This window comes from Procambarus clarkii, chromosome 38, assembly GCF_040958095.1.
Source record: "Procambarus clarkii isolate CNS0578487 chromosome 38, FALCON_Pclarkii_2.0, whole genome shotgun sequence".
Taxonomy (NCBI): Eukaryota; Metazoa; Arthropoda; class Malacostraca; order Decapoda; family Cambaridae; genus Procambarus; species Procambarus clarkii.
Genome location: NC_091187.1, coordinates 14,260,280 through 14,282,950, shown reverse-complemented (window position 1 = coordinate 14,282,950; position 22,671 = coordinate 14,260,280). Strand labels below are relative to the sequence as shown.

Sequence of the window (22,671 nt, the reverse complement as noted above, 5' to 3'; positions counted from 1 at the left end):
CAACACAACACAATAATATACAGGATAACATACCCATCAGGGAGAGCCTTGAAGTGGGGACGGCTGCAAAGAAGTCGGTGAGAGGAAACGCTGAAGGAGTAGAGAAAGTGCCACCAGGGCTTGACCCAGCTGCGTGTCTTGAGTCGATGCTCAGACAACCTCACAACCGGCTAGGCTTTGAGTCGGGTCAGGAAAGGAGCAGTGGCGGTACTCCTTCATTCTAGGTGGTGACAGTCTGTCTTCTGGTGGTGTCGACTTTCTTCCATCTTCTTCTTCTTCTTCTTGCGTCTGTCTTCTTTCTTCTATCTTCTTCATGCTTCGTGTAATCACTTGATATTTTTTCTTGTACTCTGCGTAGTCCTGTGGAAAAGATTGGCTGCCAGTGTGGATTCATCGCATTCCGAGAAGATTATGTTGTTTCTAACTATGTCCGTAGCTCCTGGATTACTCTGCAAGTATTCTTCATGCCTCGTGTTATATATACGGCTGGAGAGCCGCCTGAATTCAGGAGATCCAAATGTAGTGTTGTCAAGTTGTTGATATAACTCAGTTACTGCTGAAGAATCAATCGTCGTGGTGTCCTCCGAGTCTGAGGGTGGTGAATGTGCTTCCATGTCAACAGAGGCAGTAGAGCCGTCATCAGAAGACAGGTGGAGGTCAGCAGGAGCAACTGATGTTGGTACCGATGCAGGTGATGTAGTCGCAGGTATAACTGGAGTAATACGTGGTTGGTTTGGAGTGGCAGTTTGTATAGGTAATGTAGGAGCTGCAGCTGTAGCAGGTTGCAGAGGGTGGGCGTCAGCAGACAGGAGATCTGCCAGTGCAGAGAGATGGTGATGCCAGAGGCTGGAGTAATATCGGTGGCAGTGGCTGGAGCTGTAGTTCACTTCCTTCCCTCCCTGTTCACTAAGTTCACTAAATGAACTTAGTTGTGAACTTCCCTCCCTGCTTCTTCGGGAGCAGGGAGGGAAGTTGATGTTGACCAGACCACACACTAGAAGGTGAAGAGACGACGACGTTTCGGTCCGTCCTGGACCATTCTCAAGTCGCTTGTGTGACTTGGAAGGAAGTTCATTATATAACTCCAGCTATATATATATATATATATATATATATATATATATATATATATATATATATATATATATATATCCAACCACACACAATTCAGTGGTGTGGATATATAGGCAGGAATGAGGTGAGGTGAGAAACAATATGTTTAATGAGATAAGAGAATATTAATAAGGTATTATTGAGATAAATTTGTATCATTGATTTTACTAAAATAGTTTTTCTAGCTGATCAATCAAAAATGTATCTAAATTATACAAATCACAATTAATGTTCAAATTACATGATTTTGTAATCTGTATTAAAGCAGATTTAATAATGTTTCTACTGAAAATACTTCCGTTTTTTGCAAGAACCCTCTCTCTCATTTGTCAGAAAGTTCTCACCAAATTGGTTAGAACCCATTCAACCCCTCTTCTTTTCCCCTCTCTCCACATCCTCCTCCTTTCCCTTTCTTCCCCCTCCCTTCCCTACCCCCTTCTCTCCTCCCTACTTCTTTCTCCCTGTCTCCCTCTCACCCCCATCTTTCTACCCTCCCGATTGATTGATTGATGAAGATTAAGCCACCCAAAAGGTGGCACGGGCATGAATAGCCCGTGAGTGGTTAGGTTTTCTTGAGGTTATCTTGAGTTGATTTCGGGGCTTTGTTTTTAGTGTCCCCGCGGCCCGGTCCTTGACCAGGCCTCCACCCTCAGGAAGCAGCCCGTGACAGCTGACAAACACCCAGGTACCTAGTTACTGCTAGGTAACAGGGGCATAGGGTGAAAGAAACTCTGCCCATTGTTTCTCACTGGCGCCCGGGATCGAACCCGGGACCACAGGTTCACAAGACCAGTGTGCTGTCCGCTCGGCCGACCAGCTGGTGGCCCTTTTGAGCCATTACCAGTATCACGAGATGATACTGGAGATCTGTGGAGGTGCGACTGCACCCTGCGTGACGGGAGATGTTTCCCGTCCCCTACCCTACCCCCCCTCTCCTTCTATATATATATAGAAGGGTAAACAGGTGTGCCAGGGTCTCTTCCCCCTTCTTTCCTTCTCTTCACCCCCATGTCTCCCTAGACCCCCTTGTGACCACCCTCTTGCTCCCTCCCCTGCCTCTCCCCCCCCCCCTCCGACTTTCCCCAGAAAATGTGTTATTAAGAAACACGTATACAATTACATGGGTCTCCCAGATTTTTTTTATTAACACAATATGATCACTAAAACTCTAGGGGAATCACACCATATATTCAACACACGAGTCAATGAAAATCGCCTGGGGGGGGTGTCCATAGAGGATAATATTTCTTTCAACATTTGACCTTAGGCCTAACCCGACAGGCCTATGTGTATCCCATACCCCAGACCAGGCATCTTGCCTCCAACTCTAAACAGACAGCCAAACACGCAGACATTCTCTCTTATAGTATAGATATATAATACAGTGTGTGTATATCACGAAAATAAACACATGATTAAAAATGTGACAGTGTCAGACCACAGAGGAAAATTGAAACAGGAATTTCCTTAAGTACTTTCGTATATTAATACATCTTGAGAAGTCCGTGGTCTGACACTGTCATATAATACAGTGTAGATATATACAAATTTGAATGTGATCTATAGTGTAGACATATAAGAGAAAACGAATTATACAAATTTGAATGTGAACATTGAGAGATGTTGTAAGGCCACACACACACAGACCCGTGTAAGTCTAAAGACGGAATGTTTTTCAGGAAACACAACTAAACAATGAGTATAATTAAACGAAAAAAAATGTTCTGTTCTTGTTAAAAGTGAGAGAAAGGAAAGCTGCCTTTCCTGGATGTCTGGTAAAAGAAGAGCGGCGTCCACACTGTTGTCTACACCACTGGAACTGATACAGGAATGTGTTTGATTGGTAATAGTGAGCCTGACAAGCACAAGAAGAGTGTTGTCGATGCCTATGTCGGCCGTGCTCTCTCACACAGCTCCAGTTGGTTCGTAAGTACTTGCCTGGTTGATTACCTGCTTTCTGGGAGTTCTTCTACTCCCCAAGCCCGGCTCGAGGCCAGGCTTGACTTGTGAGAGTTTGGTCCACCAGGCTGTTGCTTGGAGCGGCCCGCAGGCCCACATACCCACCACAGCCCGGCCAACTGCGTAACTGCTTCGTGAATCTGGCCCCCAGGTTAGCGAGAAAAATGGAACAATCTCTGTAACTAGTTGACATTACAATATAAGGTGTGCAGGATAGGTGTAAGTGTTAATGTAATAATCGTTGTTGGGGTCTGATAAAGACCTTTAGTGCTCTCTATTTTTTGCGCTACCGCTCACAGGATGGGTATGGGGTGCACAATAAACTAGCCGCCTCCGGCACCAACAATAAAATCAACCAGAGGAGTAAGGCAGATTCTTGTTTTGATAGACAAATGAAAAGTTTATTTACCTAGTTCACCGCGCCAGGCCTACTAAAACAAACATTGGGGGGGGGGGGTAGACTTTCTTAACTTCCTCCCAGAAGAAAAAGAATTAAAAGAAACATATGAAAGATTCGTGTTAGAATCATTGTTCCAAACCTCTCTCTCACTCACTCCTTCAATAACACATATTTTTCACTATTTTTTAGACCGTTATCTTGAGGTTATCTTGAAATATCTTTCTGCCCGAAACGCTTTGCGTAATAGTGGCTTTAGGCATTGTATGTACTAGCTCTATCTATAAATGCATCAATATTTGTATCACCCCTTGTATGTATGTACTTTACCTAAATAAACATTTGAATTTTTTAATTTTGAAATGATTTCGGGGCTTAGCGTCCCCGCGGCCCGGTCCTCGACCAGGCCTCCTTATTGTTACACACCCCCAGGAAGCAGCCCGTGGCAGCTGTCTAACTCCCAGGTACCTATTGACCGCCACCCTCCTATTTACTACACGAGGCCTCGGCTCCCTTCAGTTTAAGCTTGCAATAGTTGACCTTGCGTGCCACGGTAGTTGTGATATCAATAAACAGTAGATCTTATCAGCCAGTAAAACCATAACATCTGAGGTGGGGAACTTTGTGGCGTGAACTGAACTGTGTTCCTTATCTCAGGTACAGCCTGGGACCTTGAGGGGGACCTTGTAGCGCCGTTAGTGCAGGGAAGACACCACATGACGGAGATAAGATTATAAAAATGCGAGTATCATGGCGTGTACCAACCCGTTCTCGCACTTTCTTACAGTCAATATTGGCTTATTAAATACGTGCATATGTGACATACTAAACATACTAGTTTACCTTGAAAAGCTTCATAGAAAACACCGACCTTACCTAACCTTCTTAGTATGTTAAGATAAGCATCTTATTGCTTCATAATTACAATTATTACTTAACCTATACCTATAATAGGTATGTCACATATGCACGTATTTAATAAGTCAATATTGACTATACGAAAGTGCGAGAACGGGTTGCGTGTACACACAGAGGTCTGCCATATTTCTTGATGAAGCACGATACATATTTACTTTTTGGTGAGCACATGCATCAAGGGAAAGGATTCGTGCCCAAACGACTCGTCCTGCCATGAAATCGTACCCAGGACGTTTCTGATTAAGTCATCAAATTAAATAAAAAACAGCATTGAATGTGATGAAATGCCAATTTCCGGGCGAGCCCCTGAAGCTATATATTATCACTGATGAGGATAGTTATATAGGCCTACCCGGGACCAGAGCCAGAACCTGGCTCCTCAACAGAGGCGCAGGGAGCGGTGGCATGTATTTATTTCTACCACCACCGAGGAAGGCACCCAGAAAATCAGCGAGACAAAACAGACCACTTCTTGCTTCAATCGAGAACGTAGCCTCAAGAACCGCCGATTCAAGAACTTCCCCAACAATGTAAACAAAGGAGTGAAATCTCATGAATCTAGTACCAGCTCGTTCGCTCCAGTTTTCTGGGGGAAGCGGAAAACCCCCCTTGTGGCTCCCTGAAGCTAACTACTCGCAGAGAAGAACAAATAGACCCTTACTAGGGACGAGGGAGCACCGAAGGAATTAAGACGAAGACGAGACTTTCAGCCGAGAGACGCGACCCAAAGCAACACAAAGACGCTCGGGCCTGAGCACATTGCCAAGATACCGAACCCTGTCGACCTTCAAAACTCCCGTGCTCGAATATCAGCCCAAGACATATTTGCAAACGCAGCCGAGAAAGCAGCATATTTCCTACCATCATGAGCGCGAAGGTAGACTGCAGACCGGCTAGACTTAATAGCACTCAGATCAACACGGGTGATCTGAGAAATACGAACCTTGCAACGGGAGGCCACGGTGAGAGGATCAATCCACAACACATCCACCGAGGCAGAATCGGTGGCATGAAGGTAGCAGCGAAGAGCCACCACCAGACACAGCACATGATGCACCTCAAGCCAAACCAACTAAACATCAATGACTAAAGGACCCCTCTGGAACCCAACTGACTCATTCTTCGTCAGAAAAGAAGCCAGCTACAAACGAACAAACCGCCCACCGGGGCCAGAAGAATAAAACCCCCGCCGTCATCTGAAACCTTTTTCACATCTGAAAAGATTGTATTCTAAAATCCATATTTCACCATCATAGTAGTCCTTTGTGAGAGTTTCCATTATGGCTGCAAACACTGCATTTGCCTCATGTAGGAGGCCAGCTATAAAATGAACTTGCGTGTCTTTATACCCTGGATGTTGGCAAATAAAAATGATGTTATCGTCTTTGTTGAAGTGCTGGACGCTTTACTTAGTGTTAATATCTGAAGCTCTGGTAGTGAGGCCACTGAGAACAAAGGATGCCTAAAAATGGACCTACAAGTGGAAACATCAAAGAGAAACTGTAACTATCCCCCCCCCCCCGCACCCCAAGGAAAGAGGAGAGGAGACAAGGGGAAGGCAGACAGAGAGAGAGTCAGGGCCCATGAAGAAACCCAAGACTTGGCCAATACCTCCTGCCGACACTCGAGGCAGGTGGCCAACAAAGACACCTGGGCATGCACGAGACCCACATCCAGAGAAGTAATTATCACAAAAAGGCACCAAGCTGGGGAGACTGTAACACCACACATTCAGAGAACCAGCAGAGCAAGCAGGCAGCCATGAGGGGCACAAAAGGGAGGCCCCAGGAACATCCATAATTCGGTCGACACCACACGCCACCCAAGCCTGCGGATACAACAAAAGCTGAGCGAAGCTCCAAACAAAAACAAAGTGATGTCCACCAGCCAGGAAGACTCAGGAACCTCAAAACTCAAAAGGGGAAGGGTCCACCAAAGACGCACAGTCTGGATCTCACAAGAGGTATGTAAAGAGAGCCTTCGGAACTGCTGAACCCGAGAGGAAGGAACCCTCTGGAAGGATGATTCCGATGGGCCAAAAGGCACATGGAACCAAACTCTGGGGAAGCTGCCCCTTAATCAAATGCATACAGGGAGGTAGAATTTGAAAACCCCGCCCCCGGGAAAAGAAGACCCTCCTCAGAGGGGAACAAGGAACCACTTGGAGTCGCACAAGGCATACACGGGCCAATATCAGACTCCCTGCAAGTCCCCGAAGCCGAACTTGAAGACCCCCTGCCCCAGATAGAAAAGCGGAGCCCATGGGAGAAGCTTCAAAAGATGGGGTTGGGACCGGCTGAAAGGAATACCCTGAGGCCTCAGTGGGACTAGCCAGCTCAACTGCTTCTGCACCAGATTCAGAACTGGCCGAGCCACATCCAGAGCTAAACCCAGTCCCAACCCGGAAACCCTTAGGTTTCCCTCGGGACCAGAAACACGGGCAGGATAGAGGAAAGGCGAATTATGACCAAAAGAGGAGGTTCAGACAGAACCAAAGTGGAATTCACCTCACAAGTCCGGGTTCCTAAAACACCAGATGGGGCAGCTTTGGGGCATTTAACTGAGTACTGAACTCTGACTGCTGTAACCGAGCAGACCAAACTCACAAAGTGGAGGCTGCCTAGTGCGCTCAACCTCATCAGGAGAGCCCGAAAGGAGAGCCATATTGAAAGAGCAAATCCGACAGGACTAAGAGTCAAAGGTGTCACTGAACCAACAGGCAGCACAACGGAGACAAAACAAACAATTGCTGCCACGTGGCACGTATGATGAGCAACCCTCAAACTCAGAAGGTTCAGGGGGCAATATCCAGAGGACCACTGAACCCTCAGGGAATTTCCTGGGCCTGAAGGGTAAACCAAGCATGACACCCAGCCACTGGGGATGCTATGCAAGACCTAAAAGCCAACACAGCCTGGGTTATGCGGCTGCGAAGGAAGACCATGGCGCCCTGAAGGGGAGTCAGTGCACCCTAGTTTCGAAAGAATTCGATCATTTGTTTACATAGTTAGGGAGAGTTCATGAGGATGGTTTCATGGCTTCAGTCTCTATTGAACCCAGCAGTGATCTGAGGACTGGTTGCCTTCCCTGGTGAGATGACACAATGTCACCGCTCCCTTCATCTCTGTGAGGAGACCAGATTCTGGTGCTGGTCCCTGGTATGCCTAAAGAACTCCATCGATGATGCAACCCGGTAAATGGGAGAGAATAATCTGGGGAAAGCGCCAAGCCATTACGATTAGATAGCACTTGTAAGGGGTCAGGATAAGGATTTGGGATGGGACAGGGGAAAGGAATGTTGTCCAACCACTTGGATGGTCAGAGAACCATCTCCATTTTTCCATCCTCCCTTTCCCCCTCCCAGAAAATGTAAACAATTTATGATCTGCTATAATTGAGGCACTGAAATAAGAGAGTAATTTGGTAAGTGGATAATATTATGACAGGAGATCCATCAATTGTTTATTAAATAGACCACCTTAGGACAGTGTGGAATGAATTATTTGCAGCATAAAGGAATCGTCATAACAAAATAATGTAGGTTGGTTGCTGCATTGAAGGCTTCTCGGGGAATAAAAATATTATTGATTGTTTATATTGTGTACCGAAGCCCCCATGTCTCATTAAAGCAGCAGTGCAAGAAAACAAAGTAGATATATCATACTGTAATACACTGCCAAGTGGAAATTATCAGAGGCTATATGGCTAGAATGGAATCCACCATTGTTTACCAACATGCATTTAATTCTGTTTAAAGGTAACTTCTATCAAGATATTATGGCATTGAATCTCGTTAAGTTCGAGCGGTAATGAGAAACAGTAGAAGAAAGTAATTATCAAAAGGTAGCAGCAAGCCAGGAAGACTACGTAGCACACACACAGTAGTGGAATGTGATGGCATTTGCTGAGAAAACTGAGATTCTAAACAAACCCCTTCATGGGATTATCACATCAGTTCCTGTGTTCATTTTTTGTTTGTGAAGCAATATCATTTGATCAATGATATTGTTAAGTTACTGATAGTCAGTCTCATGACCAAGGCATCACAATAAAAGTTGCTTATATTTTTTTAATGTGAATGTGCAAATAACTGATCTATATTACTGTACATAAAAGGAAAAATTACTTGAGCAAAGTGTATTCAATAAAATTTAGAAGGGATACCTAATTTGTTTAAAGTCTTTCATGGTGTAAGTTCCACTCACTTGTTTATTCCATCAATGTCATGCAAAAATGATGGTTAGTAAAAAACATTTAAGATAACTTTGGATCTTACGATGTAGAGTGACATCGAACTATCAAAGTGATGTAACGATCCAGTCATTTATAATTTCCACTCATGTTGGAAATTTAGTAACATTTGGGTCCCTAAGTTACCTTGAGGTTACCGTGAGGATCTTCCGGGGCTTAGCGTCCCTGCAGCCCGGTCGTCGACCAGGCCTCCTGGTTGCTGAACTGGTCAACCAGGCTGTTGGATGCGGCTGCTCACAGCCTGATGTACGAATCACAGCTTGGTAGATCAGGTATCCTTTGGAGGTGCTTATCCAGTTCTCTCTTGAACACTATTGTGAGGGGTCTGCCAGTTATGCCCCTTATGTGTAGTGGAAGCGTGTTGAACAGTCTCGGGCCTCTGATGTTGATAGTTCTCTCTTGAACACTATTGTGAGGGGTCAGCCAGTTATGCCCCTTATGTGTAGTGGAAGCGTGTTGAACAGTCTCGGGCCTCTGATGTTGATAGAGTTCTCTCTCAGAGTACCTGTTGCACCTCTGCTCTTCAACGGGGGTATTCTGCACATCCTGCCATGCCTTCTGGTCTCATGTGGTGTTATTTCTTTGTGCAGGTTTGGGCCCAGCCCCTCTACTATTTTCCACGTGTAAATTATTATGTATCTCTCCCGCCTGCGCTCAAGGGAATACAGATTTAGGCTCTTTAGTTGGTCCCAGTAGTTTAGATGTTTTACTGAGTGGATTCTAGCAGTAAAGGATCTCTGCACGCTCTCCAGGTCTTGTGAATTTCGTACAAAATTTCCAGTATCAAATTCCATCCAGCATTTTAAGGTTCCTGTTAAATTCACAATACTGTACAGTGTTCCAAAAGTTCTCAAATATCACTAACACTCTTTAAACACACTGAAAAACAAAAAATTAACAAAAGGTTAACCCCTGCACTGTGCAGCTGTGTCATATGACAACTCTGCCTTAAGAGTTGCACGAGTGCACAAAAAAAAAACTTTTAAATAGTTAAAATACAGTATGTTCCCCAAACCCAGGAAACTAAAAGAAAGAAAAAAATTGTACGATTCTTGGGCTGTTTTGGTGAGGAAATATCGCAATGTCACTGATTCACACTCGCTGGTCACCATTATGATCAACAAATCCTGAATATATCTCATTCTCTAAACGAACACGAGGTCCCACTGTATATTGTGCAGAGGCAAGACCCCGACTGAGTGCTGTGACTTCCACTTTAGGAATATTGTCAGCAGGATCGCTACCCATGGTTGCTGTGTCAGTACTGAGGCCCTCACACCAGCCCAGGATCGCTACCCATGGTTGCTGTGTTGGTACTGAGGCCCTCACACCTATCCAGGATCGCTACCCATGGTTGCTGTGTCGGTGCCGAGGCCCTCACACCTGCCTTGGATTACTACCCATGAGTGCTGTGTCGGCACTGAGGCCCTCACACCTGCCCAGGATCACTACCCATGGTTGTTGTGTCGGTACCGAGGCCCTCACACCTGCCTTGGATCACTACCCGTGAGCGCTGTGTCGGTACTGAGGCCCTCACACCTGCCCAGGATTTTTTCCAAGATGACATCTGCTTACTGGAGACCTGAGGAAGAGAATGAGCCCAGTATACCTTAGGGAGTTTTAAATCTTATGCTAGACTAAATTGTCCCTGGTTGCTGTACGCACCACCGATAAAGCGACACTCGTCATCGTGCGCAGTTGAGGGGATAAAGTACAAACAACCAATCTGACAGAATATTTTATTTCTATTACTGAAATATAAAAAGGCAAAGATATGAAACAAATATATATATAGTATAAAAAGGTGGTTAAACAATCATTATAAACAATTTGCTATGATTTTTATTAAGATTAAAATTATATTTTGATAATTCTATCAAGTTCCAGTAAGTAATTAAACCAAAGTAATAGCTTTCTCTACATCACATTATAGTAGCTACTTAAGGAACAAAGAAAGCCACAGGTTACATTATTTTATCTCAATGATCCATGGACACACATTTCTTCAAAAGTATTGTAATAACTTGAACTTGCTATGCAATAAAAAAAAAGTGGGTATGAAAGTGCTTATTTTGAGTCCTTAAAATACAAGAAGTAATTTCACACTGGAATAGACTAAAAAAAAAATGAATTCATTCATTCTGAATGAAGTGCCCCTTTGTACTACAAATATCTGATGTCTTTTATGAATGACAATACAGAATAGCATGAAAATTTCAATCTTTACACAAATACTGTATATACATTAAGAAACCTTACATTAATGCTCTTCTGATGCATTACAATGAAAGATATTGTGACACAACAGCACTTTACATGCACGGCAATATTTACTTCTGTAGTTGTAAACTAAAGCCCAAAATTTTTGGTATTTTACATTATCCATAAAATGTCTATCCATAAGCTTTGTCAAATATACTGTACATGCACAAGTCTTTATTGAGCACCAAATCTCTCGGCGCGTTTTTTCTTAATAGCGTCTTCGTCATTATCTGCTGCAGGGGCACTGATTGCTACCTTGGCAGCAGGAGCCGGTGTATCGAGGCTGGTTCTGTAAATATAAAAATATGAGATAGGACAATTTTGAAAACAGTAACAGTGCTGCAGATTAACATTATATCAGCCTGTTTAATCTACAATATTCATAAAAAAAGTAAGACAATCAATTCAAATTTGTCAATACTGTACTTCAAATTAGATATTATCTTGGAATGTATACCCTGTCAGTCAACTACAGCTACTGTAATTTAGAATTCTGAAACAATACCTTAAAAATATATCTTCCAAAATCTTATGATTTTTTTCTCCTATTAGCTAAAATTGCCCACCCATTTGCATTTAAATCTATCCAGCCTGCAGCGCAGTGCTCAAGGCAACAATTATCAAAATAAGGCACCAAGCTGGGAAGCGGCAATGCAGTTGGATAACAATCAAAAGGGACTGGGTTTGATTCTCATGCAGGACAGAATATTGAATCCCTCTCATATTTCAATTTTTGTTTTTAAGAGTACAGAACTCTCAGAGTTCCTAGCATTTTTGTGGTTTTGATTGTATATACTTTGCAGATACTATACATTTTCTGTGCTGATGTCTTGTAATCAACAACTATCTGGATACGAATAACTTTGCCCTAATAAACAACGCATTTAAACCAACTATCCTTCCCTAGCCACCTTTACCACAAAGATTCGGACCAGGACCTGTATAGGTCACACAGCCTATATGCACAACCATCTTCTCTTTAGCTTCCCACAGTCTCAGCATGACATGTATTCTCATATCTTCACTAGACCTATTCTTACAGAGTGTAGATGATATGTGCTTTCACTGAAGAAGACATTATGGAGATCTTTGAGAAATTATATTGTTATTTACTCTTGCTATTTTAGAAACATTTAGGCAATTTAAATCTTACTGAAGACTATACAGTAGTGTGATTTATTTTATTTCAAATATTACATACTAGATGATGTTCGAACATGAGACATGGACACACATGAATTTTTGGAACATTTCTGTCATGTCTTCTGCACAACCGTATTTCTTTTTTCTTATCTACAATAAATTGTTTGCAGAACTCTTTTCTCTCTCCATTATCATTTATTTACTTTAGTTGCAGTCACTTTCACCTGCACTCTCCTAAGTCTCCAAAGAGTATTCAACTATCCAACAGACTGATACACTTCTCAGTCTCTCTGTGAACAAGTCACGTATATTCTACGGTTCTCTATTCCTATTATGTCATAAATTTGTCTTTTGCAAAGCAATTAACAAAAAAGTGAACTGGGAAACACTAGAATAGCAAGACACAAGTTAGGGTGCAAGAGAGAGATCTTCTAGCTTGTAAACACGAGTTAAAAACAAAAAAAAAGAGTAAATAGCCAAAAGTCTACTGACCCCGTGCAAGGCAACGAATGTATATCCACCCAAACTTACTCGTGTATATATCTAACCTATGCTTAAACAATCCAACGATCCCAAGTCTATTATGTTACCTAGTAATCTGTTCCAGGAATCAACAACCCTACATCCAAACCAGCATTTTCCTAGGCTTTTTCTATATCTAAATGTATTCATTTTGTACAACATTGGTCCTCTGCTTCTAACCTCTTCAGCTGATAATAAAATAAAATAAAATATTAATAATCTTAGAGATATCAATGCCCTTGCATTCATAGCAAATAAATCAATCCACACACTAATTCAATACCAATCAATTAGCTCATGAAAAAAAAAAAAAATCATTCTCCTCTGATATTGATACCCAGTTCATAAGACCTAAAGCATAGGCATACTTGGTAACAAAATTAGATGGCTGAGTCAGACATGTGGAATGTAATGCTAATCTGGGATTCTACAATCAACCACTTACGAAACCTGCGAGTTCTTCCTCAATCACAGTGGCTTTGTTTACATTAAACAGTTTATGAGTTTACTTTGTACTGTGATGCTTTGACACTTGTAAATTGTTTATTAAACGTAAACAAAGCTGCCACGATTCAGGAAAGATGCACAGGTTTTACGATCGGTTGCATCAATGTTTGACGAGTCCTGGCCTGAAAGATGATCAATTTAAATGATACTCACATCAAGGTCTTTTCTGTTGTAGTCTTGGTCTCCTCTACTGCCGTCTTGGTCTCCTCTGCTGCCGTCTTGGTCTCCTCTGCTTCTCCTGCTTCTCCTCCTGTTGTTGCTACTGCTGCTGCCGCTGCTGCGGTAAACCTCTCCTGCCTAACTTTTAGCTTTTCAAGTTCAGACACCTGTAAAAATGAAATGATCAATGCAGAAATGATAAAAATTCTTTGATGTTATTAATGCAGAAATTATCAAAATGTTTCCAATTGATCAATGCAACAATTACAAATTCTTTGATCAATGAAACGGTTATAACAATTATTTGAATTGATCAATGCAACACTTACCAAAATTATTTGAATAGAGGTAAGCTAGTGACATTCTCAAATGTCTAAAAAATTCACAAAGTGCTGACAATGATGCAGAAAACACCAAACAGAATAGACTCATCCAGTAACTGACAAGCACTGTAATATCATTAGCCGCAATAATAACAATCTTCAATGAGTTAAAATTAGCTTTCATATTTGTATTACTATAACAGTTTAATTCATACCTCATATATCACTTGTTGAAATATGAGCAAGACTGGTCTATATAAGAAAACATCCCCAAGATATGATAAAATAGAAAAAAAATCAAGATATGTACTATCTTTAGATAGTTTTGCATGTTAGCATTAGGCAGCTGATATAACAGGCTGTCCTCTCCAGTTGCCATGTCACAAATATGATCTTACCTGGGGAGGGTCTCAAGTTCTTCTACTTCCCGAGCCCGGCAAGACGCAAGTTAGGGTGTAAGAGGAAGATCTTCTAGCTTGTAAACACGAGTTAAAAACACAAAATAGAGGAATAAGCCAAAAGTCTACTGACCTCTACTACGGGAGCCAGTCGGCCGAGCGGACAGCACGCTGGACTTGTGATCCTGTGGTCCCGGGTTCGATCCCAGGCGCCGGCGAGAAACAATGGGCAGAGTTTCTTTCACCCTATGCCCCTGTTACCTTGCAGTAAAATAGGTACCTGGGTGTTATTCAGCTGTCACGGGCTGCTTCCTGGGGGTGGAGGCCTGGTCGAGGACCGGGCCGCGGGGACACTAAAAGCCCCAAAATCATCTCAAGATAACCTCAAGATAAACCCATCCAAGGTGACTTATTTATATTCACCCAAACTTTCTTGTGTATACATCTAACCTATGCTTAAACAATCCGACGATCCAAAGTCTATTATGTTACCTAGTAATCTGTTCCAGGAATCAACAACCCTATTTCCAAACCAGCATTTCTGTAGGCCTCTTCAAAATCTAAACTTTTTCAGTGTGTATTCATTGGTCATCTGCTTCTGATCTTTAACCTGAGGACCCACAAATAAAAAACAGGACAGCCCCCTCAATTCTTTAACCAGCTATGATTTATAGTACATCATATTTTGGCTCTTGGGGATTTATGTCAAAATGCGATGTACTATTCGAGAGGCCAGTTTGAATATGAATATGGCAAAATGTATATCATTTATATCATTCTCCAAGAATTTTGTTTAACCCTTCCACTGTTCATTCCATCAAGAGATGGGATGACTACTTACCGGCAAAATGCTCATCCCCTCAGGAGAAATATTAGGGTACAGCATAAGATTTTAAAACTCCCATTGGTACATGAAGCTTACATCAGCTTTCTCAGGCCTCCAATAAACACACTCCATTTTGAATAAAAATAAAATTGACATCATTCCTGGGTGTGAGGGTCTCGGTACTCGGTGAGCAACCAAGGCTTGCGGGTGCAGCACAAGCTAACAACACTGTTGCTCAGCTTATGTCCACAGCATCACTTAAAAATAACGAAATGTGCAGTAAACTAGAGTGTAAACTCTATGTTGTTTGGCCCCACCAGGCCATCTTAGTGGTTCATAATGATGCACAAAAATGTAGATAGTTATATATAAGGAGTGTGTATATAGTATAATAACAGCAAAAAATGTGTTTTATTGTTCAAAGAATATAATATTTAATTCATATAAGTGAACTGAATATATCTCTGTACCAATATTCTACACATTCTAATCTATGACACAAATAGTATTATTGACAGCCTAATGCAACTTCTTACTTGAAAAACCACAGTACAAACACTCAAAATATGAAGAAAATATTATATATTCAATGCGTGCTGTTAGAATTTAATGGAAAGTATGAGTGACTAGGCTGAACTCTGATAACCAGTTATAAAATTATTACACTTGCCAGAAACGATTAGTGACTAGTAATTGTGCATGAAAATGTGGATAGTTCTGAACCTGGATGAGGTTCTGGAAGTTTTTCTACTCCCAAAGCCCGGCCTGGGGCCAGGCTTGACTTGTGAGAGCTTGGTCCAATAGGTTGTTGCTTGGAGCATATACCCACTACTGCTTGGTTAGTCCAGCACTTCGTGCAGGAAAGTGTTGTTTTTTCATTAAGACTTCCACTTTTGTTCCCTAGATATTTCTTATACTTGAACAAATGTGGACCTCTGGTGTTCATACAGTGTTCTCCGACGGTGCCTATGGCACCTCTACTCTTCACTGGCTCCATTCTGCATTTCATTCCATATCGTTTACTTCAGTAGGCTGTTATTTTACTGTGTAAATTTGTGACTTGGCCCTACATTATTTTGCATGCATATAATATTAGATACATCTCTCGTCTCCTTTCTAGAGTACATTTTGAGAGCTTTGAGATGATCCTAATAATTAAGGTAATTTATTGTGTCTATGTATGATGTATATGTTCACTGTATTCCCTGTATTTCAGTACTCTTCTGCTCTGAAGAGGAAAGCGAGTATCGTGCGATACTCAAGGTGGGACAGCACCTGTGATTTGAATAGTATTAACATTGTGATGGGATCCCTGGATTTGAAGGGTCTTGCAATCCATTCTATCATTTCTCTAACTATTTTAGCTTAGTTATGCTTCCTGAATATTAGGTCATCAGACATCATTATTCCCAGATCCATTACATGTTGCTTTCCTACTATGGGCAGATTTAATGGTGTTTTGTACCCTGCATTTTGTTTAAGGTCTTCATTTTTACCGTACCAAAGTACTGTACTGTACCTGGAATTTATTACTGTTAAATATCATGTTATTTTCTGTCGATTAATAAAAAATCCCACATTGAATGTAATGAAACAAAGATTTCTGGGTGAGCCTCACTGGCTCCCTGAAGCTATTACACTGATATACTATTACAGACTAGGAAAAAAATTATTGAGTGCACCTCAAGGGTTAAGATTTACACATGAAATGTATAACCTAATGTGCTCAAACAGAACCTGATGAAAATTAAAAAGCATTATTTACTCACTCTCTGATACATATAAGAATTAAATGATCGGACAGAACAGTATAACAATATAACACTTACCTTTGCTAATGACTTTGAAGTAACTTCTCCAAATCTTTCAGCACGAGCCTTGAGCTTTTCTACATCTGTACCCTGTAATAATTAAAGGTAACAGCTTACAAAATTGCAATCATAGAGCAGTAAAATTTCCTAATAATGGGTATCCACTGTTCTGAAATATTTTACTGAATGCTGTAAAATACAAAAATGGAATGAATTACTGGATGTTCACATATCAGCCTATCTACAACCAACTGGTTCTCGATGCTTAACATTTTTAAGTGCATTACAATGTTTCATCCTGGCCTGAAGTTTTTAAATTGATCCCCATCCTCCATTACATCCCTAAGATTAGAAAAAACTGATTTCATGTTGAATGTCTAGAATGCTCATTAATCCTGAACTGTATGAAATACACCCCATTCTTGTGATTTGATTGGGCATGTACTGTACTATACTCTCGAACCCTCAACAGGTATGCTCCAGGTATAAATGCAAGTCAACAAGGCTTTACAGCATGAAGATCTTGTGTTCTGCAATTACTTGACCAATATAACAAAATTAAGGGTACTCAAAACCAAATAAAAAAGCAATGAACCCCAGCAAGCAGACAAGCAGTCCAGCAGGATGCCCACACCAACCAGTCGTCGAGGCAGGCTGCCAGCCAGGAAGACACCGGAACCTCGAAATGTGTGTAAGAACCTCTTACATACAGTGTAAGAGGAACTGTACCCAAACAAAACCGGATCCAACACAGAGGCGTAACTGGGTCATGCATGAAGTACGCGCCAAGGGTCCCCCGAGCCTCTGCAAGACAAAGCCAAGAGGAAGAAAACCTCCGAAAAGATGACTCTGAGGAACCCAAGGGCACCTGGAAATGAACCTGGGGAGAGCCCCACCTACCACATTTGCCGGCAGATGAGACGCACAATGTTATATTTTTTTTGGGGGGGGGGATAAAACACGGCTAAAACGGCTATAATACAGACTCGGTATTAAAGCTAATACCGAGGGCCATAGGCTTGGGAGCCGGATGAGCATACAGGGCAAGGTCGCCAGGCACAAAATCGGTGCCCATAATAAAATAAAGAAAACAAGCCAATGACCACAAGACTGTGGTAATAATATACAGATGGACCACAGTCTTGTACACAAGACAAGACTGCCCTGGGAACACAAGACTGGGAGACATGACCACCACCGACAATTCACCAGTGGAACGGACAGGGTAGGAGAAAATGGATGAAACAATACAATTAGTTCATGAATAATGGGGCACAGTGTAACAAACTAGGTTTGTTGTAAGAAGTATCCAGAATGGTTATCTACACATGGGAGAATGGGAAGCTGGACCCACGTGGTGACCTGGGGGAATTGACGGTGAAAATAACTGGCGCCTTTGTTCACAAGTTTCGTATAATGAATCATTCTATAGTATTCAGTAATTTAGAGAAATTAGCCTTTATTCATTTTGTATTAAAATTGTATTGTATAATATTCTTGGTTATAGTATCAAGAGTATTCTAATTATTAGGAGAATGAGTTAAGTCACCATCAGTGACGTCACGAGCCAGGACTATGCTGTAGCGCGGAGTGACCTCGTCGACCTGGTGGTCACAGGACAGCAGAGGTTCCACATTCAGTAATTCTCAAAGGTTAAACAGCCATTTTGTGATCGGGAATAGCTCTTCCTTAAGATGCTTGCGTAATTTAACTTCAGTTAAAATAATTCAACCAATCTGGATCATTCAGTGCAACAGAGGTTAATTGTTAAACTTAAGCCTTGCAAGTAACTTAGATACTAGACGCAACAATACACTGCTCTGGTCGGGGTAGGACTAGCCGAGCAGGAGGACAGTGTGGGATCAGGAGCAATTCGGGCAGGTGGCCTCCATCATCGGCCCCAAGACAGCACCAACAACTAGCTGGTCGCCCAAGGTAAAGTTGCTCAGAGGTTTTAGATAGGGAATAGGCCAACTCATTGCCTCAAATGTAAAGTCAGGGAGTGTTAATTGACAGGGAGTGCCATTTATTTAGATTTTGTTTCATTTTTTTTAATAAACCATTTAGCTAGTAATTTGCATTTTTATTATTTTCCATTTCATTGTTTCCATTCTCATGTCCTTGTCACGTGGTCCCCACGAGGCCGAGTTGAATTGGAACCGATTCTAACACCGAATCAGAATTATCTTTCCCGTTGATTTTTAATTCCACACTTAAGATCCAAGATTATATGTTACTAGTGGGGATCAAGCCCCAAAGTTATTGATTAGTATGATCGATCCAGACCTCGATCATTGCTCAGAGTTGCAGGTCTGGTGGTGGCAGCAAAAAAGCGACCCTAGGGTTTTGCGAGAAGCCTATGTTACGTCATACGGGTTGTAGAATCTTAAGTCGGTCAATCGTCTTAAGACCACGTGGCGTGGGGTCGGCTCAAGTGAAAGTTTTGGGGTCCATTGGTAGAGAGAACAGAGTTAAAATATGGGCAGAGAAAGAAAGGGGGAGAAGAGAACACAAGAACCCCCCCGTGTTACAACAGGAGGTAATTGAGTACCCAAAAGAGCAACAGAGATATGAAAAAGAACTTGTCCAGAGGCAGAGTAGTAAGGAAAGGGAATGCAGGAGGCAGTGATGAGGTGGAGGGTGCAAACGTAGAAATGTAGGGGCTCAAGAGGTTCAGAAATGTGCACACTAGTAGAATGACAGACAAGAGGCGGGCCTGAAGAGCCGAAGCGCAACCCCTGCAAGCACAACTAGAAGAGTACAAAGAGACGAGTACAAACTTACCAAAACTACTGATGACACCTCGGCAGTGATGCGGGAAACACGCACCAATTCACGAACCTCCCCACCCTTTTCAAAGCAGACATAACCCACACCTGAGACATGTCACACAAAAGTGAACGACAGAGTCACTGGTAAGAACAAGAGCACATTAACTAAATGAAAAATGCCCCAATAAGAAGGAAAAGAATGATAAAGTTTCAACTACCCAGCCACCATATGCAAAGAGCAAGTGACAACAAACCACAGTTGTTGGAAGGTGCGCCACGACCGGAGCACCGCCATAACGGCCAGTTCCTGCAACTCAAACTGTAGAGCAAGATTCTTGCCAAAAATATGCACGACGGAAAGAGCAGGGATACCAAAAGAAGCAGAAAATAATGTGCAATAAATGTATGATGAACCAAACGAAAAAGTCGTTATATTAATACATATACAGGCATACCTCAGAATAAGAGTTTAATCCGTTCCTGGAGACGCCTCGCCTTCCGAAAACTCGCATTCTGAAGTTAATTTCCCCATAAGAAATAAAGGGAAATGAATTAATCCGTTCCTGACTACCCCAAAAACCCCATATCAAACTAAATTTTTATACCTAATTTACCTAATTCATCTAAATAAACCTACAAAACTGTGTTCCAGTTATTACTTACCTTGCTGTCGAGTGCTGTAGGCGTATGGAAGATGGTGAGGAGGGGGGAGGAGGAGAGGAGTTACTGTTTGGAAGGGGAGTCCCCTTCCATAATCACATCACATAACCCCATGCCTTGTAACACTATGGATACCACTTCTCTTTCTAAATTTTTCAAACCAGCCCCTGCTTGCCTTAAACTCTTTCTTATCTGCATCACTCGTTGCAGGGGTATTCTTTAGAAAGTCTTCGTGCAACACCCTGGCTTTCTCACAAATAATGGCCTCCGAAACACTATCACCCCTCAACTCCTTGTCGTGTATCCAAATTAATAACAACTTTTCCACTTCTTCAAGTATTTGTGGTCTTTGTGCCGTTAATGTTCTTACTCCTTTTGCCACTTTAGCACCCATAATCTTATTTTTCTTCTTAAGTATAGTGCATATTGTTGATGTGGCTTTGTTGTACTGCCTACAAAGTTCAACAACACGTGTACCGTTCTCATGCTTCCGAATGATCTCTTGTTTCTCCTCTATTGTCATCCTCACATGAGCTTTCTGGCCTTTATCCTTACCACTGGCTTTCTTGGGACCCATGGTGAGATATATAATAACAAATTGTATAGACAAATCACCAAAAATCCAACAAAACACTGAAAATCCGCGAGAAGAATTGATGTGGGGGTAGTCACTGAGCGCGAGACAATAATAAACTGAGGGGCGGAGGGGCGACGAACGCGCTAGGTCGGCTGTACGCGTATCAACAAACTCGCGTCCAAACTCGCCTCCCGAAGTAACCCTCGCCTTCTGAGACAAATTTTTGGAGTAAATACACCTCGCCTTCCGAAAACCTCGCATACAGGGACAATCGCATTCCGAGGTACCACTGTACAGGCATACCTCAGAATAAGAGTTTAATCCGTTCCTGGAGACGCCTCGCCTTCCGAAAACTCGCATTCCGAAGTTAATTTCCCCATAAGAAATAAAGGGGAATGAATTAATCCGTTCCTGACTACCCCAAAAACCCCACATCAAACTAAATTTTTATACCTAATTTACCTAATTCATCTAAATAAACCTACAAAACTGTGTTCCAGTTATTACTTACCTTGCTGTCGAGTGCTGTAGGCGTATGGAAGATGGTGAGGAGGGGGGAGGAGGAGAGGAGTTACTGTTTGGAAGGGGAGTCCCCTTCCATAATCACATCACATAACCCCATGCCTTGTAACACTATGGATACCACTTCTCTTTCTAAATTTTTCAAACCAGCCCCTGCTTGCCTTAAACTCTTTCTTATCTGCATCACTCGTTGCAGGGGTATTCTTTAGAAGGTCTTCGTGCAACACCCTGGCTTTCTCACAAATAATGGCCTCCGAAACACTATCACCCCTCAACTCCTTGTCGTGTATCCAAATTAATAACAACTTTTCCACTTCTTCAAGTATTTGTGGTCTTTGTGCCGTTAATGTTCTTACTCCTTTTGCCACTTTAGCACCCATAATCTTATTTTTCTTCTTAAGTATAGTGCATATTGTTGATGTGGTTGTACTGCCTACAAAGTTCAACAACACGTGTACCGTTCTCATGCTTCCGAATGATCTCTTGTTTCTCCTCTATTGTCATCCTCACATGAGCTTTCTGGCCTTTATCCTTACCACTGGCTTTCTTGGGACCCATGGTGAGATATATAATAACAAATTGTATAGACAAATCACCAAAAATCCAACAAAACACTGAAAATCCGCGAGAAGAATTGATGTGGGGGTAGTCACTGAGCGCGAGACAATAATAAACTGAGGGGCGGCGGGGCGGAGGGGCGACGAACGCGCTAGGTCGGCTGTACACGTATCAACAAACTCGCGTCCAAACTCGCCTCCCGAAGTAACCCTCGCCTTCTGAGACAAATTTTTGGAGTAAATACACCTCGCCTTCCGAAAACCTCGCATACAGGGACAATCGCATTCCGAGGTACCACTGTACTAGTATTTTTTATCCCCCCCCCCCTGGACAAAATTTTCAAGCAAAAGATGGACACGCCTGATGCGAGGGTGCATAAATAATGCCGGTAAAACTAATCCAGAAAGAGGAGATAAAAAAAACCCTCCCTTGCAGCAACAACCCCTGCCCAGAAGTCACAAGGGCTCAACACAGGCCCTGGGGAAGAGCACTTTTCCAAGCCCACCATCCCCTGAAGAAAAGGCGGCATCCAGGGGAAAAGTTTCCAAGAAGGGAGTCTGCTGGGTTGACCCCAGCAACCTCGGTGGGAAAATTGAATTCAACCACTTCCACGTCTGAACCGGAAGGGGCAGCCCCCAAAGCCACCCGAATCTCATCCCGAGCTATACCCCGCCCTGACTCCAAAACCCTCAGACGTTCGAGAGCCGGAAGCAGCATTCCATTTTGGTTTTACGATGTGTTTTGCAAGGAAGTGCATGACCATTAAATCAAAAAATACAAAATGAGGCCAAGCAAAGTTAGGACCATGCTCTTGCTTGATAAAGCAACTGCTCACGCCCATGTTGGGACCTTAATGTCACATGATGGAACCATACGGCACTTCCTCCTAATACGGTCACCTCTCTCATCTAGCCCATAGATCAGGGCGTTATCTGTGCCACTGACATTTTGTACACTAAAAATATGCTCAATGAAGTTTTGGTGGTTTTTATCT

The 22,671-nt window shown here is 42.4% G+C and overlaps 1 protein-coding gene across 6 annotated transcripts in view; it reads right to left on the bottom strand.

The window, feature by feature from the left end:
- LOC123771905 (uncharacterized) overlaps positions 1 to 22,671 on the bottom strand; it is a 48,132-nt gene that overhangs the window by 7,781 nt on the left and 17,680 nt on the right. For all 6 annotated transcript variants that reach the window (XM_069337751.1, XM_069337752.1, XM_069337755.1 and 3 more), the window contains exon 6: positions 16,608 to 16,679. In XM_069337751.1, coding sequence (XP_069193852.1) covers positions 16,608 to 16,679 — 72 coding nt within the window. The remainder of the gene's footprint in view (positions 1 to 16,607; positions 16,680 to 22,671) is intronic.